The sequence below is a fragment of the Oreochromis aureus genome, linkage group 19, assembly GCF_013358895.1.
Source record: "Oreochromis aureus strain Israel breed Guangdong linkage group 19, ZZ_aureus, whole genome shotgun sequence".
Lineage (NCBI taxonomy): Eukaryota > Metazoa > Chordata > Actinopteri > Cichliformes > Cichlidae > Oreochromis > Oreochromis aureus.
The window spans coordinates 30,657,108-30,677,611 of NC_052960.1; the positions used below are offsets into that span (position 1 = coordinate 30,657,108).

Genomic DNA, 20,504 nt, shown 5'->3' on the forward strand with positions numbered 1-20,504 from the left:
AATTTGCATATGAAGCCATGTTAATTACTCCTGATCAGCCTTTTTTGCATTCATGCATGGTAATTTTGGGCGACTTGCAAAAATTGATGTCCTGGCGCCTGCGATGAGATTGGTGGAGGAGGCGCTCTGTATCGTGTGTAAGTGAGGCTGAAGGGATGTGGAGACGATGAAGGTGGAGCGTGGAGCGTGAGGCTGTGTTTGGGGCTTTATCAAAGCAGAATAGATGGCAGATTGGTGTGGTTTGCTTTTCGGGCGCCATTTCTCTTTCAGCTTATAACTTTTTTCTTTTTTTTAATCTTAGTGAAAAGAGCTTTCCAGTAAAATCCTCTCCTAGTTCTACTGTACAGTACATACGCACACACACACACACACACACAGCCTGGCAGGCAGCCATTTGTGAGTCTATTGTTTACTCTGGGTTCTACATTTCAAACAGCAGACTCCTCAGACTCTGCTGGGTTTGATCGGGACTTGATGCTTTTTTATATATGATGTAATTTGATTTAATTTGAATTGCAGTTTTACATTTTATCTGTAAATATAACTGTGATAAAACTCTACCTGTAATAAAGCCACGGCATGTCCTCAGCTTTCCTGGGTAACTGTGTCTGTCGAGGCTGTAACGACGACACAGATGTGATGTCAGCTTTTTCTTTGGCTTTTTTCATAGCTGCAGAAATGCAGCTTTCTTTACTGAAAACAGCATCTTCATAAGTGAACAAAGGCTGATTTTAGAAGCTTTCTTGGCTCATCTGAATTCCCCACAGACCTGATCAGGTTCAACAAACCTCACAGTTGCAGTTTCTTCATGGTCCCTCTACATTTCAGGCATTCATTTATTGTTATTTTTGCATCTTTGCTAAGATTTTCATATTGAGCTTTTAATGTATGCATCATGTTTTTCTTCAAAAATCAAGCAAAAGTGCAAGGAGAGAAACTTTATGTTTTCCATGATTCATTCAAACGCAACAACAAAATTAAAGCCGGACACCGTTGGTGTCGACCAGCAGCCTGGGTGCTTCACGCTCATCAGCCAGCAGCATCCATTACAGATTTTTAAAGACAGTCATTTCTAGTTGTTCTCCACTGTTGCTCATTCCTGGCTATTATTAAAAAAAATTAATATAATTTTCCTCCTGTGCCTTTAAGCTGTAGGCAAGAATGGTGTCAAATATATGACTTTTTTATTAGTCTCCATGTCAAACACTCTTTATGTTTTTTATTGAGTGCACAAGTCCTGAAATCTGAAATCATGTGTGGAGTTTCTGAAAACACAAATATGTGTCCTCTTGGTGCGTCACAGCTCTGACAGTGTGCGAGTGACACAAGATCAATTTACACAAGGCTGAAAGCCACAGACATGCTATAGTGGACAGTGACGTCTCTCATTCCATGTTCATAATAACATACAACAATACAATTACACAGATACTCATAATATTATCACATAATAACAGTACTTCACTTTTAAATATATGTGGTTACTGTGAAACCTGTGGCAGGTCACAGGTAACAGAAGCATGTGAGGACATGCAGACCATTCACTGCATGTGTCGTCAGAGCCGTGAGGATCACTTTGCACAGAACGGATCGTCTGTGTAAAGTCTTAGTTTCTCAGTGAATAAGCCCTCATTTAATGGGAGAGTCTCTCTTATAGCGTGTTGGCTTCTTTGACAATGGCAGATCAGATCAGGGTGGCGATAAAGCACTTGGTATCATTTTGTTTCCTGTTGTGTGCCTGAGCTGTTGTCACAGGTAGTCTGTGAAGAGACGTGAATAGAGAGATGAGAAAGGCGAAGGAGGTGGACTGGAAGGCGCTGTGGAGGTGACAATGACGGGATGCAAAGCTATACGTGCGTGTGCATTCACTGACACTGACTGACTGATGATATTTGAGCACCGAGCCCCTCAAGGAAGGGATACAGTGGCATTCTCTGTCGTTGCAATGTGTGTGTGTGTGTGTGTGTGTGTGTGTGTGTGTGTGTCCAATTTTATAAACATATAACCTCTGTAATCTTATCAAATGCAGCAGTTTATTATCAGTATTATTACAGCAACAGTAATTTCGCTGTCAGTATCAACTTTGTGTTTTTGTCTCTTTTTTTAACAAATAAGTTAAAGTTAAATTATGAGTGTAGGAAGGTGTAGTGACACTGGTCAGAATTATTTATCTGTAATTTTTCCAATGTTAAGAAACTCTCACAGTGGCGATAAAGTCTTTAATCATGTGTACGAGGGTGCACTGCACAGGGCTCGGAGATAAACTGCCAGGTTCATAAAGAGTTCACAGCAGTGTGAAACATATTAATGTCACACAAATGCTTTTGTTTTCTTCATATGTGCAATGCTATGTGTTCAGTACCTTAAAATGTATTTAGCCTTTGTAACATCGAAATATGCCGACAATGCTTTAAAATTTTGCAAGCCTGAAATATACGAGAATCACTTCAACGCTGGAACCATAATTAAAATTTAAATACAGCAAAGTGGGATAAGTGTGCTGGGATTCATGCACTTGTAGAGAGGAAGTGCATCCCTGCAGTGTAAAAATAGAAAGAATAGCACTAGAGCACTACACTCACCTATTTGTCAAGCTCTATTTCTGGTATCTGGAAAGTGTTCCACACAAACGCACTTTGTACAGGAAATTCCTCTTGGGCTGAAATAAATAAAAGAACTTGGTGGTTAGCATGAGTCGCTGGATTTTTGCATCTAATTTGCAGCAACAAAGATGAAGAAAAGACACATTTTAGCATTTGGAAAGCATATGCCTGGATGAACTGTGTCGCCCTGCCACCGTGCAAAGACTCATCTGGGCTGACACTGGTCATAGAAAATGATCAAGCTAGTCACCGTCAGTTTAGTCTAACAGAACTTTATCATTATTTATATTTGGTGTTTGAATATGTCTTCCAGCTTTGTCATAACACCCGTAATCCCAAACTTCTCTGAATTAACTGCTCAACTTTGCTCGGACTGAGACCAAGTTGAGGGATTTCTCCCTGCTGTGTCTCACAGACAGCGCTGTGCTTTGTCTTGTCTGCACCGCCACAACAGCCTACTTTATCTCACCAGCTTTGAGGATCTGAATCTCCACCAGTGTCACATTCACACTGCTGGTTTTTGCTGCAACTCTGCATCCAAGATTTGATTTTGTGAAGTCGGATGGTAGCAGCAAGAGGCCTTTGGAGGATTGGGGAAGCATGTACATGCTGCAAAACAGACACAACACCTCAAAGACAGGTAACATATACAGCAGGCTTTTCTACCTAAGCTGACACAGTGATGCTTCAAACCTTTCTACACCAAACAGGGAGAGGTGTAGCTCTTGACTAAAAATAATTTGACAGCACTGTCACTGCTCACTAGCAGGCAGCAGCATTTCCAGTCTAGCCGCACGGACACGATGGGATTATCCAAGTATTTTGCTGAGTTTGAGGGAGACTCATGACTGCCCCTCTCCTCTACAATAGCCTGTCGGCATTTAACACTGGCCAAATCACCACTTAACAAAAGCTAATTTCTCACTTGGTTAAACTGGGAAGGATTAGGGGCCCTGTGTTGGTGCAGTCCATGTTTGGTGAAGAGTGAAGGATGGAAGGATGTTAGCAAAAGATTTAAACCTCAATTACAAGCAAGCGAGGACTTTAGTGCATCCGTGGCGGAGGTGGGACGCTGAGGTTTAGCCACTTTGCTGGAAATGTTTGCTGCCTCATTGTGTGTGCATGTAGGTGTGTGTGTGTGCAGAGCTGAGGGTGACATAGCCTGACAAATACATGATGATCCCCTTGTTTAGAAGGCTTTAAATCTCTCCAGTTTCACATACTTACTGCCTGGGCTTTACATGAGGAGGTAGGACACATAATCCAAGCAATTTAAACCTTTCCTGTTTGTGTTTTATGACAGAAACTAAAGTGCTTGCTGTTTTGTTGTGTGGCTGCTGCATTTTCCTGTAACTCTCTGAGGTTAGGGGCTAACCCTAATCCTAACCTACACTTTGGAAATATGGAAAAATGCATTTGATGTGTATCAGCTAGGAGAAGTATTTCTTAAAAACTACAACTACAGCTTTAGGTTCAGGCTGAGATCTTCATCAGTGGTGACCTAAACCTGGATCTACTCCTTTGTGTGAAGTTGCACCTCTGTTTCCAAACAGAGACAGAAGATCTGTGAGGCTAAAATAGTAAATGGACTGTTTCTTATCTAACTCTTTTCTACGTTGCTTAAAGCATTTTGTGCAACATGCCTCATTCACTCATTCACACTGTGATGGATGAACCACAGAGGACATTTGTCATGCAGGCAGGGATCAAACCAACAACCTTCCAACTGCTCTTCCTCCTGAGCTGCAGCCAGTTAGACCAGTGTGCCTAAAATTCACCAAGTATAAACCAGCTCAAGCTCCTAGCATCACTTTTCATCTCCTTTAAAACTGCCAAACAAAGTTCACAACAGAAGCTTTAGAGCACTTTTTTTCTCCCTTTGTGTTTTTTAAAATCCTGTAAAACCCTTAAAACCAGTTAGTGCACCTCCTCTGCCACAGTAACACGTTCTCCTTTGTGGTGTTGTTCTTACACCGTCCAGTGTTTCAGCCTTCAGTGCTCACACTCACTTATTTTGTGTGAGGGACATTCTTGTGCTGCAGAATCAGAGCGGTGGTCTCTCTCAGTCTTTGGACCCTTTAGCTGCTCTCAGTCTCTCGTCTCCTCCAGACTTTTGGGGGGATAAAGAGAGAGTTAGATTTCCCCCTCCCAGAAACAGCAAACCCTTTCGTTTGTATCAAAGCTTCGCCTCACCCCTGCTGACACCCCTGAATTATTCACTTAGAGGAAAGGATAAACAAAGCTTGCTAGCTACAGTTGTTCTATTGATTTCTCTGGGCAACATCACAGATAACAAAAAGAGGGCTGGAGGAGAGAATCTCGGCTGCTGCCATCTCTCATGCTCACTCTCCTTAAAAAAAATCTGTAAATAAATCAATAACGTGGAGTTTTTCTTTGGAGAAAACAGCCCACGTCCCGTTTCACAGGAACGCGAGTAATGCAGTCATAAATATTTGTTGTTATTTAGGCAGCAAGAGCACATGTGAGCATCTCCCCCCGTGGGAACGGCCTTTCTTACCTGTAGGTTAGACTAAAATTGCCAATTGTTGGGATAATTTGCTGTTAAGAGCGAGGCTGAGGGGGCCGGCCAAGTAAACAATGCTGGCTGTAGGCCAATAACTGGCAGCAGCCCTCTGATGAGAAACAGGCACATCTTTTCTTCAGCGTTTCTCTCTGGCCCTTCTGCACTGGCACTTCAAAATAAAAGCCCACCAACTCTTTTAGGTATATTACTTAAATCTCTCTTGTGCACTCTGTTACTGGGATCGTTAATTTTAGGATGCACTCCTGTGTTTGTGTTCCTGCAGGATCCTTAAATTCCCCCTTTTTCACCACTGAATGTTTGGCAAATTAAAGGCATACCTGCCAGATAATTTTAATTTGGCAGGTGTTCCCTCACACCCCGTATAATAATCAAAGGACTTGTCCACTGCATTTGCTGCCCCTGCCCCACAGCACACTGTTAGGTCATTTAGATGCTATTTGACCCCCACTGACAAAAACTGCAGTGTCTGAGGGATGTTTTCAGCTGTGAGTGGTCAGTGGATAAAGTGTGACAGGTGGGCCTTAACCTGTGTGGACTTCCCAAACTGGCTGCGATGAGGAGCTTCAGTGGTGTGGGAAATGTGACGAGTGAATCCTGATGTGATCCTGCTAGCAAAACCAAGATAAAGCCCTCACATGCACAAAAACACTCCCAAGCAGAGCAGAACCAGCAGCAGACGCCTTGACCTAAATGGTCGGTACTTCAGTCTAATGAGGATGGCTGGGATCTCACACCAACCAACTCTCTAACCACACAGTTTTCTGATTCTCTGTGCTGTATAATATAATGTCTGTAAGAGAGAAAACAGCTGCTCGGGCTTTGATACAAACCTCACATACAGGTGCAGACATACACCTACAGGAGTCACAGTCTCTTGGTTTTCCTGTGCATCATCTTCCAGCTGAAGGATGAATAACAGGGTCTAAGGTTTGTATGAACGAAAGGTTTGTTAATGTGGGGGTAAAATCAGTGGACGTTGGAAATGGCAGGAGGAATAATTCTTCACAGTTTCTGAGGTAATGATGATCTTTGTCAGTGAGTGGTAGTTTTCCTCAGTTTGCTTTTCCGTCTGTAAGTTAGCTGATGTTCAAACTTCTCTTCATGCTAACCTGCAGTGAAAAACAGAGTAAATGAGAGCTGGCTTTGGTACAATACTAACTACTAAAATACATGTATATGGTTTGGCTGTAGTACATTCCTCCTACAAAACACTTGAGCTAACAAGCTGCTGTACTTTAGCACTTAACCAGTGTTGATGGTAACAACCAGTCACACCATGTCAGCTGTTCACAGATGGCCGACCAGTTTACTATCTGTTGAAACTGGTTCTCTGTAAGTCACGTGGTGATTGTTAGATTTTCTAAGCTGCAGTTAAACTGGTTTTCATGTGCTTTTGATACAGACATGTCCACCCAGTCACCACTTGGGGGCATTTCAGCCACAAACTAAAGTTGTTATCTTTCAAAGCTCAGCTCACTCTTTTAGCCTTTTTTCTGTTATAACATTTCACTCGGGGCATGCCACCAGTAGCTGTAAGTGTAACCTAGAAGGGCTCAGTGCTAACTCGGTGGATGAAATTGAAATCACTGCATCCTATGAATCAGTATGACTCTGCTACATTATATAATATGACGATTGCTGGATGGGCCCCCCTGCCTGCAGGTATATACTTGAGCATTAACAACGCAGCCTTTCCAGAGCTCTCCAGTCATGTAGCCCTTATAAGGGCCTCCAGCACAGACCTGTCTCATCATCCCTCCATCCATGTCCTCCCCTAACCCCCTTCTGGTCTGGATCTGCTCTCGACCTGCCCCACTTTCCTTCCTGCTTCTACTTCTCACTGCTGTTTCTGTATAAACAAGTGGAGTCTGACCAAAACATTCAAAGCCCAGTCTACACTCCTTCACTGCCCCCCCTCCACCATTCACCCCCTATTGTACTTCTGCTTCTGCGTCCACAGATAAAGTTGGTCAAGTCAAATATGTCTCCTTTTTCCTGTTTTGCAGTTTTAGGGGAGAAGACATTTAAATAGCTGCTAAAGATTACACTCAGATGCTTCGCTGTGGTGGGTGAAAAGGTGAAGCTGATCACGGGGAACAGTGTTAAAGTCATGAACCTGGTTTGTGATGAAATGAGGGAGAAAGGCACCAGAACAACAGAGAGAGAGAAATTCTTTTCTTGATGCTGGTGTCAGGCAAAGCTGTAATATGTCTTATTCAAACAGGAGGTGCGCCGCTACATCATAGTCTTGGACGGAGCTGCAAGCATATGTGTGTGTTGTGTGTTCCAGGAGACTCCCACTTGGCAGTGTGCAAGAGGAGGAGGAGGAGGTGGAGGATGGGTGGGGAGGGATTTGGACGGGACAGGTGACAGGGAGACATAGAGGAGATGGCGAGGGGTTCCAAAAATGTGTTGGACTGCCGTCTTAGTCGAATCAAGCTCGTGGCAGCGTTTCTTTATTGTGGCTACAGAAACCAAACCAAGTCTTCACCTGACAAGATGTCGATGACTTCACCTCCACAGACAAAAGCCAGACACAAAATCCTGAGCGCTGGGCATTTTTTTAAGTGATGCAAACATGTTTGTTCTTGTTTCTCCGTTTAGCAGAAGCAGCACAGACACGGACGTATCAGCTGTTGTCCTGGAGAGTTGGGCTGGATTGACCTTTTATGTGCCACATCTGTACTCTATCAGTTAATCACTTATCTAAGTGCACCGCCCACTTCCCAGATCATCTTTGCTCCTGTAAGGCTAATGGTCCCGGCTTACTTTCAACTGTAAACACAAAGTCCACACACACTGAAAGAGTGACAGGTATCAGGTGCTGCTCCATGCCATGTGCATATGTGTGTGTCCAGGATTAGGCACCCCCCCCCACAGGCTTCAGAGGCTGTGTTTGGGCAGGATGAAGCCTTGTGTAGAGCCTATTGGTGACAGCAAGAGCTTTTTCCTCACACACACACACACACACACACACACACACACACACACACACACACACACACACACACACACACAGCTTCACACGCGCTCCCCAGGTGCAGTGGTGCGGGCCAGTGTGTGGGATTAGCTGGTATGCTCTGGCACTCTCCTCTGGTAATCCCTCTAATTTGTTAACAGGGCACAGAGACAGGGATACACACACACACACACACACAGCTTGCTGCAGCAGTTTGTTTTGGATTGCATCTCACCCCCTCATTTTGACTACAGGACCACTTGTCATGTGGCGAGAGGGACGGAGAATCTCGTCTTTGTCCTCTTCTTTCTCTCACTGCTGCTCCGCTTCCCTAATGAGCTAAATGCATTCTAATTTGGCTATGATGAGCTAAGCCTTCCTTTAACATTCCAAGAATGTCAAAGCCCCCCTTCTTGATTTGTCATGAGTGCACGGCTTGTATACACATTTGTGTGCGCACACCTTGCACAACCATAATCCTTTGTTGGCTGGATAACGTGCAGAGAAGATGGGGTAATGCTAAAGTTCAGCACATGCTGAGACAGAGTGAGGGAACAATGTCTAAATAATGTTGATTCTGGATGTCGATGCACTTTGTTCCAACTGTCAGGTTGGACTTTTGAGGTGTTGCTGTTTAACCAAAACAAGGCTCCTCCAGCTGCTTACAGCAGTAATCTCCTGTAGTATTTGGTAAAAACACAACCCAGCTATCGAGACCTGAGTACAGTCTTTGAAACAGTGATACAGTAAAAGTCATGGTTTGCCTCTTCAAATATACATAAGTGTAAATGTGTCACGCATCATCTTTGTCTTCTGCAGTCAAAGGCTGCGTCATACGTACACTGTGCGTTTGGGCCTTTCGTCCACACGTAAACAGAGATTTTTAAAAACTCCTGCCAGGATGGAGATTTTCGAAAACTCTGTTTTTGCGTTTATGTGTGGACGAGGAAAACAGAGATTTACTCACGTAGCATCATAGGTGTGCGCCACGTTATTGTTTACATGAGATGGATTTCTACAGTGGCGGATAGAGAGAAAATACTGTTGCTGTTACTGTGACTCCATTTACAAAGACAGAGGTGTCAGAGTGAACTTTGGATGTGGCTTCTACAACACAGACGCTCTCACAAGCCAAATCCCGATGTCAGTTTTGAATGAATGTAATTGTTTTAAAAATTAAATGCATGTACACTGTATGCATTTTATTCATCCCTAAGTTCCTAAGACAGCCAAATGCTGTCTTTTGTTATTAACATTTGTAATGATGAAGGCACTTGAAAAGTAACACAAAATTAGCTGCCTTTGCAGAAAAACACAAACTTTTCAGAAGTCCTTCAGGTTTTATGAACATACAAAGCCCTGTTTAGTCTTTCCCTCCCAGGCTTCCAGACTTCTGATTGGCCAACATTTCGTTTTTAGCATTTACGTCTGGACGGAGATATTTTTCCAAAACTACACGTGTGAACGGGATTAAAAAAAAAACGAAAATGGAAAATCTCCGTTTTCAAAAATACCCGTGTACATGAGGACGTAGCCAAAGTGTTGTTACTGAAAACAGTTGGTTATAAGCAGCTTGTACAAATAAGCTGAAAAAATAGTTTCTGAGAACATTCACACTGTCTTCAAAGAAAATTACATTTTTATCACCAGTTTATGAACTTCTCTGACTAAGCCCATCACTTCTTATTATTAAATTAGCACAAAATCCAAACCAAGCAGTAAAATTTCCATTTAGTGTTTCACTTTGGACAAATCGAATCACCCAGCTGAGGTTGTAGCCTGTAGGCTGACAGTAACAGTCTGTAGAGCAGTAAGAGTTAAGACTTTGGGTCTGTAGCCAACAGCATCTGTGGTGAGTCAGTCCAACAAAGTCACTAAAGTTTGATGCTGGAGAAAAGAACAGGTCCTCATATTTGCAGCTAAAGTGATTTAATTACAGCTGCTGCTGTGGTGTTGTTGTGATTTTAGTTATGGACACATGGTGGACGGCTTTAAAAAGCTGCACTCGGCACACGTCATTAAAATTAACAGAATACTTTAACTCTGCACCAAATGAACTTGAAATGATCTCATTGGCTGGAGACACACACACCAAATAAACAACTGTTTAGAGAAAAAAAGTGTCCTCTACCGTGACAGTGATGTCCACACATGTAAGAGTGGGCAAACACGGTGCCTGATTTGCTTTGCTGCCATGCTATGATAGTGAATCGGCCGTGCAGGATGAGAAACTCTGTGTGTATACCTGGGTGTGAGGTCAGGGGGCACCATGGAAGAATAATAACACAGCTTAAGTATGCAAAAAAATGTCAGGAAACTTTTTACAAGTGGGACAAAAGGCCAAGAGGAGAACATGTACACACAGATGTACACAGAGTCGCTGCGCTCCTGACTCGTCACAGCTTTCTTGTTTTTTGGTGTGGAAATGCCTCACAAAGGTAAAACAAACGTGTTAAACGGCTGCTTAACCTCATAAAGTTAAAATCAACCAGGTTGTTCTAAACTGTCGGGTCAGAGTTCGTGGTTGGATTTGGTTAATGTGTTATTCTTTTCCTGCTAACACTTAAACAGAAAAGCTTTTACGAGAAAAAACATCAAACTATTCGGACCTTTATTGAAATGGCACGTTTTCTGCTGGTGAGCAGCATGTGGCTCGAACAAAAACATGTTTAGGTGCTGAAACATTCAAACATGATGGCAAAGAAGACATCGGGAGGACCGTCACCTCTGTGTTGGTGTCTTTATAATGGAACAGTGTTTTTTTTTCCCTGATGATGGTTTAAGTAAACTAGCTAAAGATTTAATGATGAATCACACTTTATGAAGGGAGCTTTTTCCCCTCAGATCAACCTTCTTTTTCCTTCTTTTTAGGTTATCGCAGAAATTGCTATTGCAACAAATAACATTAGGTGTTTAAGTTAGCATGAAGTAAAATGGAGTGGAAACTTTTTAGGCCTAAAATTACTTTATCTTTATTTTTGTAAAGCTGCCTAATTTGCATTAGTTTTATCGATGAGCAAAATTAAGACTGGCCTGATGCTGCATACCAGTCTACTCTATCTTTGTGAAACCTGCCTCGGGTTATTTCAGTAACTCACTCTGTGTAAATACTTATAAAGCCATATATGCAGGGTGCAGTTTGCAAGAACATCAAAGGCTAGATTTGGTCTTTCACAATAAAACAAAAAAGAAACAGCGTGCATTGATTGTTTCTGCTTTGCTGCAGAACATCATCTCTTTCACCCTCATCTGCAAATCTGTGGACAGAATCTTTTGGATTTGAGCTCCGTAATGTGTTTTACAGCATCGTGGCCCTCAGGTTCTAACTTTGAGTAATGCAGTGAATTAAGTCGAGGATGGGGAAGCTCTTTTCATACTGTGGCTGCTCAATCACTTGCAAAGTCAACAAACTGTGTGTATAAAATTTCTTCAGAAACCTTCATAGCGACGTTTCTACCTGTGAGCTGTGAGACAGACGCCTCGGTGCATAACTGCAGCTCAATAAGCTGAAGTTAGAAGCTACAGATCTCATCTTTGTAAGTGATGTAGATGATCCAACATGCAGTTTAGACTCATAAGGAATATTTCCAGCACTTTTCTGTCAGGCTCTGAATCCTTTGCGTTTCTACATACATTGAAACAGCGATGCTTGACGGCACAGTGCAAAGTCAGAACGTGATCTCCGAGTCTCCTCTCCTGAGCTCAGAAATTCAATTTGAAATTCAATTTAAAGTCAATTTCTGATTTGATTATTGTTTGTGCTGCAGTGTAAAAATCAGAGGGTGGGGACAGAAATGTAACCCCACTGAGGATAAAAATAATTTAGCAGAAGCAGGGGTGGGTGGAGCCCCCCGGGAATTTGCTCCAGGAATTTTACTTTGATCTTATAAAGTTCTGGGGCGACTGGAGCTGGTATTGTTGACATTTAACTGTAGTTGTAGTAAAATTCATCTGATATTTTTCTATATATAAGAAAGGCAAAGGAACAGCTGCAGCTTGAGAGGATAGAAAACACTGGAAAGACGAGTCTGACTCTGTTTCCTCGGCCATAAAGAAAAAGGATCTTTGTAAGAAGTTGACACAATAATCCTCACAGCACTCGGCTGACACTCACTGCATTTATCGCACACATTTGTGTTGATCCGTGCGTCTGCTTTAATTGTACATCTCTTCCTCCCTCCTTCAACTGTAATAGCTGTGATTTAATTTGGCTATTTAACCTGTAATTCCAGCAATATTTATTGAGGACCGAGGAGGAGAAAATTGGGCCATTAGCCGCCCCAGATGAATACACTGAGATGAAAATGAATGCTGCTAACTGCCAGTTGACCTTTGCACCTTTGCTTTTCTAGACATTCCCACTCTTCCCTTTTTTTTTATTAGCGGCAGCAACAGTAATTACGGCAAATTGAATCATAGTGAAAATTGGAATCTGACAGTAATGAGAGTTTTATACTGTGTGAAACTGAACCCGGGAAGTGAAATGAAGAAGAGAGATTACTTAAAACATGGGCTGCTGTATATGTGCCGCTGGACACACACACACACACACACACACACACACACACACACACACACACACACACACAAACAAACCAGACACCATTATCACTGGTTTCAACTGGGAGAATCCTTCTAGTCCAGACGACCTGATTGCTGCGTATTTGTTTGAGAGGAAATAAATCATATTAAAATTCATCTTCCTTATTTCTCATCACACTGGGTCGATGATATTTGGTGTCGGTAGGGTTGTGTCTAATAATGTGACATTATACATACTGAAGGTGTGTGTGTGTGAGCCAAACTAAACACAGGCAGAGAGCCAGACTGCACAGAACGTCGTAGAGTTTATGGGTCTGAATAGAGAGTTTAAGTTGCTTAGTTTTGTCAGCACCTCTGTGTGTTACGCATTTAAAAATAATTATTTCTGTTTCTGCCTTTCCTGTGATAGAAACATGAACTGATTCCAGAGCATATATATGAGCTATTATTATCTGTCAGTTAGAACCAACTATAATCGATTTTAAAACTTAGATTAAGGTTTATTATTTATTTATTTCAACAAACAAGTCATGTATTTGATGCAGCTGCCACTGCTGCACAGTAAGGTGAATGGCCAATAGTGGCTCTGATGTAATAGTACACTTTCCTGCTTTTGACCTCATTTGGTCATTTTTGAAAGAAAATGGCACATTAGCCTACATCATGTGATTAAACATCTGATCACAAATAGAGCAAAGCTGCAAGTTAGCTCAGCAGGCGACTCAAACTGCACCGTCACTCGTCCAATCTGGTGAACGATGAGCTGCATAATTTCCAGGGGGGATATTTGGGATCACTCCCCAATTTTATTTGCAGCATATCTGCAGAGAGTGACAAGCTGGGAGCCTGGATACCAAACTCCAGCTGTAATTATTTCATCATGAATCGTTTCAAATGGGAGTTTTCACTAAAATAAAGGCAGTTCAGACAGGAAACACGAACATCCCTCATTCTCATCACATCACAGACCAAACACATCCTCTCGATCTGGAAGTCTATTTAAGCCACAAAATATACTATCTTCTCCTCTGACGTGTCAGCGCTGCTGTTGCCCTGCATCTCTGCGGTAAGAGCAGTCAGAGGATTTTCACATAGTTTTTGCTTTTGTCTGGCAGCTGAAGAGGGCATTTTAACAGCAGGAGCACATTTAGGTAGTGTTGTCTTGACAGATGGACACTGAACAGTGAGACGTAAAACCAGCAAAGTCGAGTTAAATAACAGCAAAGTAAGCAAACAGTTGTTTTTACATGGCAACATAATTGACTAAGTTAAACTTTATCTGTCATGGAAAATAATGTATTCTATAAAGGACAAAACTAGGTGCTCAAAATCAACTACTATAACCTTTACTGAAGCACGCGGTCCACACTTACTGTAAACAGACGTACAGTGGGTCGTAACTCAAGCCGTGTGTGTGCGCGTTCGACACAAACACACAGGCACAGTGTATCTGTGCAGATGCTGAGGAGGGGAGTGTGTTTTCTCATCCCCTCCATAAAGCACGGCCCTCTGCATTCTACCAAATAAAGTGATGAGCAGCTCCCTCGCTCTCCCTCGCTCGTTCTGTTTTTTCATATGGAAATAGGAAATAATGGGGTGATTAAATAGAGTCGTATATTAAAGTACAGCTGACATTAGAATTAGCATAATGTGCTCTCGCCTCAGGCTGCATACTTTATTTGCCATCTGCGTTAGACTCCTTTCCCCTGGGAGGGCGCACGCACACACACACACACACACACACACACACACACACTTCCCCAAGCAAAAACCATGACCCGCTCCCTCCACTGCGGCCAGAGTGAAATGGCGCGTTCTCTATTACACGCTCCCTGTTTGGTTTGCTCACGCACACACACACACACACACACACACACACACACACACATTCCAATGACTTCTGTCAGCAGAAGAGAAGAGGGTCAAGCTAACAGAGACGGTGAGGTTGGAGGTGGTGTTTTTTTTTTTAGTGTTAAGGGTCTTAAGATTCACTTAAGATTCAGCACTAAAACAGCTTGTGTGTGTGTGTGTGTGTGTGTGTGTGTGTGTGTGTGTGTGTGTGTGAGAGAGAAACTTGCCAACAAAAGCTGAGACACGGGGAGCTGTTATTTTTATTGTGTGTGTGTGTGTGTGTGTGTGCGGTCTGCTATAATTAAGTCAAAAGGCTATACAGGACTGTGGAGCTAAACAGCTGTTCCACCTCTAGCCACTTCTCCTTAACGCGCACACACACACACACACAACCTTTTGCAAGCAAGAGATGGTGAGCAGTATTTATGGAATCTTTAATATAAATGAATAAATTAATTATTGAATTGATTAATGCTAACAAAGCATTATTTTCTTTCTGTAGATTTTTATATAAGATTAAATATTGTGTGTTTCACAGAAATTTTAAAAATGTAGACTAACAATACATTTCATACATTTCTAAAATATATATTTTTAAACAGGCAGATAGAGAAAACTGTATTTATACTGGAGATATGTGAAATTAAAAAATATTAGCTTCTCTGTGACGTCTGATAAAAACATCTACATTAGAACCAGTATTTCTATATATATATATGTGTGTGTGTGTGTGTGTATGATTTTGTGCGCGTGTCTTTGGCTGCAAAAAGAGTCATGGCCACATACACACACACACACACACACACACACACACACACACACAGCCAAATAAGGCTAACAGGGCAACAATTAGAGCAGCATATGTTTTGCCCAGTATCTGAAATGAGTGTACTAGGTCAACACTTCACTGAATACAAGAACAAGAGTATAATTACCATTATCTCTGTGTGTGTTTATACTTGTGTGTAAGGTTTGCTGTTTGAATTTAGTCATACGGCACATCGATGGTTCTTTAATATTTGAAACTCAAATCTGTTAAAAAATTGAAAAACAAGGTTTCTTCTGAAAATCGGTTGATTTTAACGTGTGTGTTTCTCTTTTGTGGTTTTCTGTCATTGTTTTTTCACTTAATTTCTGCTGCATGACTGACAGATTTGTCATTCAGCTAACACTTATAATAAATATAATTAATGAATTATACAATTTCACCTACTTAACTATCAATTTACCATTTATTAACTATGATTATTATAAAATAATTTTAAGAAAAAGTGTTATCATCAGCTATCGCTGCTCACGCCCAACTACAGAGTCAATACATAAGGTTCAGCCCTAAATGGGGTTTAACAAATCTTGGACTGCTCAGTGTTGCAGGAAATCACAACTTAGTGTTTTCTGCTCCACGTTATAAAACACTGAGGATTTAGATTTGTTTATTCAGATAAAGACAGATTTTTATTTGTTTGTCTATGAGTATTCTTGTCTTAACTAATATGACTTTAGCCAATTTAATTCTCTCAACCTTGGAGAAAAACCATCTAGCCTGCTTACACACATCTTTATCCACATATCTATCAAACACACAGCAGCCACATATAGTACACTGTAATAGCAGTTGTTAGCGAGAGAGTCCCTAAGACCTAAGACTAAGTGAGCACCTCTTGGTACATGGATTGAGTGTGTGCTGATCTAATGTGACTGTGGAAATGCACTTGTCAAAACATGATTAGTATTAGAATTTATGTGACAAGCTGACTACCCGTAGTCTTTCCAGCTAGTAGCAGTCCGAAGCAGAATATAAAACACCTCCAGCACCTCACTGCCTCCGGCCAAGAAAATTTTACACAATGCAGACAGGTTGTTAAAAAGTTATTGTTAAAATCCATTAAAATCATGAATGAGGTCACATTAATGTAGCCTATCTCAGAAAAAAGAATCTGTGCTCAGATATTTAATTTATTGTTTCTGTGTCTGTTGCAGGTGGAAGGGATGAGCCCTCCAGCTATACATGTACCACCTGTAAGCAACCCTTTCCCAGCGCCTGGTTCCTGCTGCAGCATGCCCAGAACACCCACGGCATTCGCATTTACCTGGAGTCCAGCCCCTCCAGCGCAACCCTCACCCCACGCCTCACTATGCCTCCACCCATTGGCAACGACTCCATCCCACAGTCCCCCCTCACCAACTTTCTAGGGGATAACAACCCTTTCCACCTACTGAGGATGACAGCACCCCTGCTCCGTGAACCTCCCCCAGGCTTTGTAGAGAACCGTCTCCCCAGTACGCCTCCATTTGTCACTCCACCTCCCCGCCATCACCTGGACCCCCATCGCCTGGAACGCCTTAGTGCAGAGGAAATGGGCCTCATCTCCCAGCACCCCAGTGCCTTTGAAAGGGTGATGCGGCTAACGCCTATGGCCATGGAGTCCCAGTCTATGGACTTCTCCAGGCGGTTACGAGAGTTAGCAGGGAACACTAACAGCACCACACCACCATTATCACCCAACAGGCCTAACCCTATGCATCGACTACTAAACCCTAATCCCTTCCACTCTGGGCCGAAATCGCCATTTCTGAGTACTCCTCCATTGCCACCAATGCCCCCAAACAGCACCACCCCTCCCCAGACGCAGAACAAGATCAAGTCCTGTGAGTTCTGTGGTAAAACCTTCAAGTTTCAGAGCAACTTGGTGGTACATCGGCGCAGCCATACTGGAGAAAAACCATACAAGTGCCAGTTGTGTGACCACGCTTGCTCTCAGGCAAGCAAGCTGAAGCGCCACATGAAGACCCACATGCACAAGGCTGGATCCCTGACGGGGCGTTCAGATGATGGCTTGTCCACCACGAGCTCCCCAGAGCCAGGCACCAGTGACGTGCCAGGTGAGGGCATGAAAAACCGTGATGGGGATTTCCAGGGGGAAGGCAACGAGGAGGAAGAAGAGGAGGAAGAGGAAGAGGAGCTTGAGAATGAGAGTCGACCAGAATCAAATTTCAGCATGGAGTCTGAGTTCTACCGGAACAGGGAGAATGGTTCTAAACCTCAGTCAGAGGAGAAGTCGGCCCTTGGCCTTGAGAAGATAGTGGAAGGTGGGGGGCTCAACTCTATACAGCAGTACAATAATTTGATAGTTGACAATCGTAAAAGGATGCCCTTCTCTAAGAGGGCCCTGGATGGCCAGCGGGACACTGGAGATGAGGATTCAGTGGCTGGGGAAATAGACGACCACCAACAGGAAGAGAGGACAACCATTAATGGCCGGAACTGTGGCTCCGGTGATTCTTTCTCAGGTCTGTTCCCCCGTAAGCCCACCCCCATTACCAGCCCAACCCTGTCCAACTCATCAAATAAGAGGATCAAGATAGAAAAGGACTTGGACATTCCCCCTGTACCCCACATTCCTTCTGAGAATGTGTACTCCCAGTGGTTGGTTGGCTATGCTGCCTCACGCCACTTCATCAAAGACCCTTTTCTAGGCTTCAGTGACTCTAGACAATCGCCCTTTGCCACCTCCTCTGAGCACTCTTCAGAGAATGGCAGCCTGCGCTTCTCAACCCCTCCAGGTGACTTGCTAGATGGGGGTTTGTCTGGCCGCAGCGGCACTGCCAGCGGGGGCAGCACACCTCATCTAGGTGGTGGCCCTGGTCCAGGTCGACCTAGTTCCAAGGACGGCAGGAGGTGTGACACCTGCGAATTCTGTGGTAAGGTGTTCAAGAACTGTAGCAACCTGACGGTGCATCGGCGTAGTCACACTGGTGAAAGGCCCTACAAGTGTGAGCTGTGCAACTATGCCTGTGCCCAGAGCTCCAAGCTCACGCGCCACATGAAGACACATGGCCAGCTTGGTAAGGAGGTCTATCGCTGTGACATTTGCCAAATGCCCTTCAGCGTGTACAGCACCCTGGAGAAACATATGAAAAAGTGGCATGGAGAACATTTGATGACCAGTGAGGTCAAACTTGAACAAACAGAGAGGGCCTAAAGCTAATTCCCTGTTTCCGTACTCTTTGACTTCAAAATAACAAAAAGGGGTAGCTGGATACTTTTTTATAAGATATTAATTTTGGGTTAATTTTAATTGCGTCTTTGATTAAATAAACTGCCAACTGAGAAAAAAAAACATGAAAACAGAGATCAACTGAAGCTGTCTAAACTGCCTTATGTGGCATTCGTTTTTAAACAATCCATCAGTTGAGTTATAAAATATATGGAGCCTTTAACTGTGCAATAATTTCTGTATTTATTGGATTTTGTATTTTGGCATGTGCAGGTACATTTTTATTAGAAATTTTTTTTATTGTTTTCTTTTGCATTACTGTTTTTTTAAAACCCACATGATATCCTGAGAGTTCCTTAGAGGACAGAAATCCATTTGTCTCTTTATTTTTTGGCCACTTCTTGTAGGAAATTGTATATTAAGCTAAATGTGTAATTTCTTGAAAAGATGCTGAATCAATCTTCAATTTGAAAGTGGCGTAAACTGAGAATGCTAGAATTAGTCTATTTTATGTGATATGCGAACAACAATCCTTTGGCATTGTAGCATGAACTGACTCTAAAACATGTCAATATAATTGGATATGTAGCACCAAGTGTCATATTTGACGATAAATGTAAAATGAAAGAGGATCCCAAGGTTCGTAAACCCTGTCTCCTCATGGAAACACCCTAACTGGCCACAAGAAGCTGATGATAGGTAAGGCAGCTGCTGACTGGTACATAGTGCCGAGCTCCGACAACGCTACTACATCTTTCCCTTTGTTTTGTTTTAATACCATCTCATCTACATTCATACACCCATGCACTCTTTTGCATGAAGCCATATGATCTGTATTATTTATTAGGAGAGAGCACGAAGCCATGACGAGTATGTGTAGCAAGAAATAGAACAAAGAGACCGAGAGAACACAGGGACATCTCAGGGTAAACTGTACTACTTTCCTTTATTTACCTGTTCACTCCTGTGTTGCCCCTTGGCAAACAACTTGCAAAGCATTTTTTTCATCATAGGTTGTAATCATTAGAGACAGTTTTACCCCTCACATGGCTAAAGTTTTAGCCTTAACATCCACCAGCTCACAAGTGTCCTCTTTAATCTTATGATTAGGTTCAATTCTTCCACTTTGTATGGAATCTGTATGTATTTGGCACACATGGATGGCAGTCTTGTAATGGAAGGGTCATGCTGAAATTTACATTTAGATTTACATAAGCAAAAATTACATAGAAACAGTACATGTGAAGCCTAAACAGGTCACTGGCAACCTAGTGGATGTTAAGACCTCAAAGTTTTATTTCTAAAGTAATAATAATAATAATAATAATAATGATAATAGCCAGATCCCTATGCATTTTGTGCTAAAATACATGACAATTTGTTAAAATTGCATTAGTAGTAAATTTGGACTTATTGCATTCTAGTGCTTGTACAGTCTGATTGATGAAGCCACCTCTCTAGAAATTTAAATTATTGATTGTTAGTTGAGTGCTGAAATAATAAAATTAATTTATCAGTTTGACTCATGTCCTGTTGTTATTTTAAAAACCATGAATCAGTTTTCTTTAAGCCCTTTTCACCTTCATAATGGCACTTTTGTCAGTGTACGAACTCGCAGCTCTGAACAACAGCACACGTACAGAGCTGTACTAAAGGGCCTGGAGCTTGGGATCACCTGGTACTAAAGTGCCCAAGGTTGCTAGGTTTGTCTTTCCCAATGTTGGCACTGTAAATTAAGAATAATAATAATTTATTTGGGACAGTTTTTGTACTGCCATTCAATTTGACATGAGTGTGCCTTGACCAATGACCTTCCTATTTATTATCTTTGACAAATGCAACATTTGTTATGAAGTAACAAATTTAACGAAAGCTAAAACATATCAACTTTACTGTGTAATGTGACCGTTAAAAACAGAAAAATCTAAATTAATACAAACGTAACAATGCTGAGTTTACAATGACGAGTACCCAGCACAACATCAATGTGTCTGTGTGTGTATATA

General features: G+C 42.2%; 1 protein-coding gene across 1 annotated transcript in view; it reads left to right on the forward strand.

The window, feature by feature from the left end:
- The window catches only part of bcl11ba (BAF chromatin remodeling complex subunit BCL11B a), a 35,780-nt gene extending 15,760 nt beyond the window's left edge, over positions 1-20,020 (forward strand). Inside the window, exon 3 of the mRNA XM_031736957.2 lies at positions 16,481-20,020. Within this exon, the coding sequence (XP_031592817.1) occupies positions 16,481-18,483 (2,003 nt within the window). The 3' untranslated portion in view covers positions 18,484-20,020. The remainder of the gene's footprint in view (positions 1-16,480) is intronic.
- The last annotated feature ends 484 nt before the right edge of the window (positions 20,021-20,504 follow it).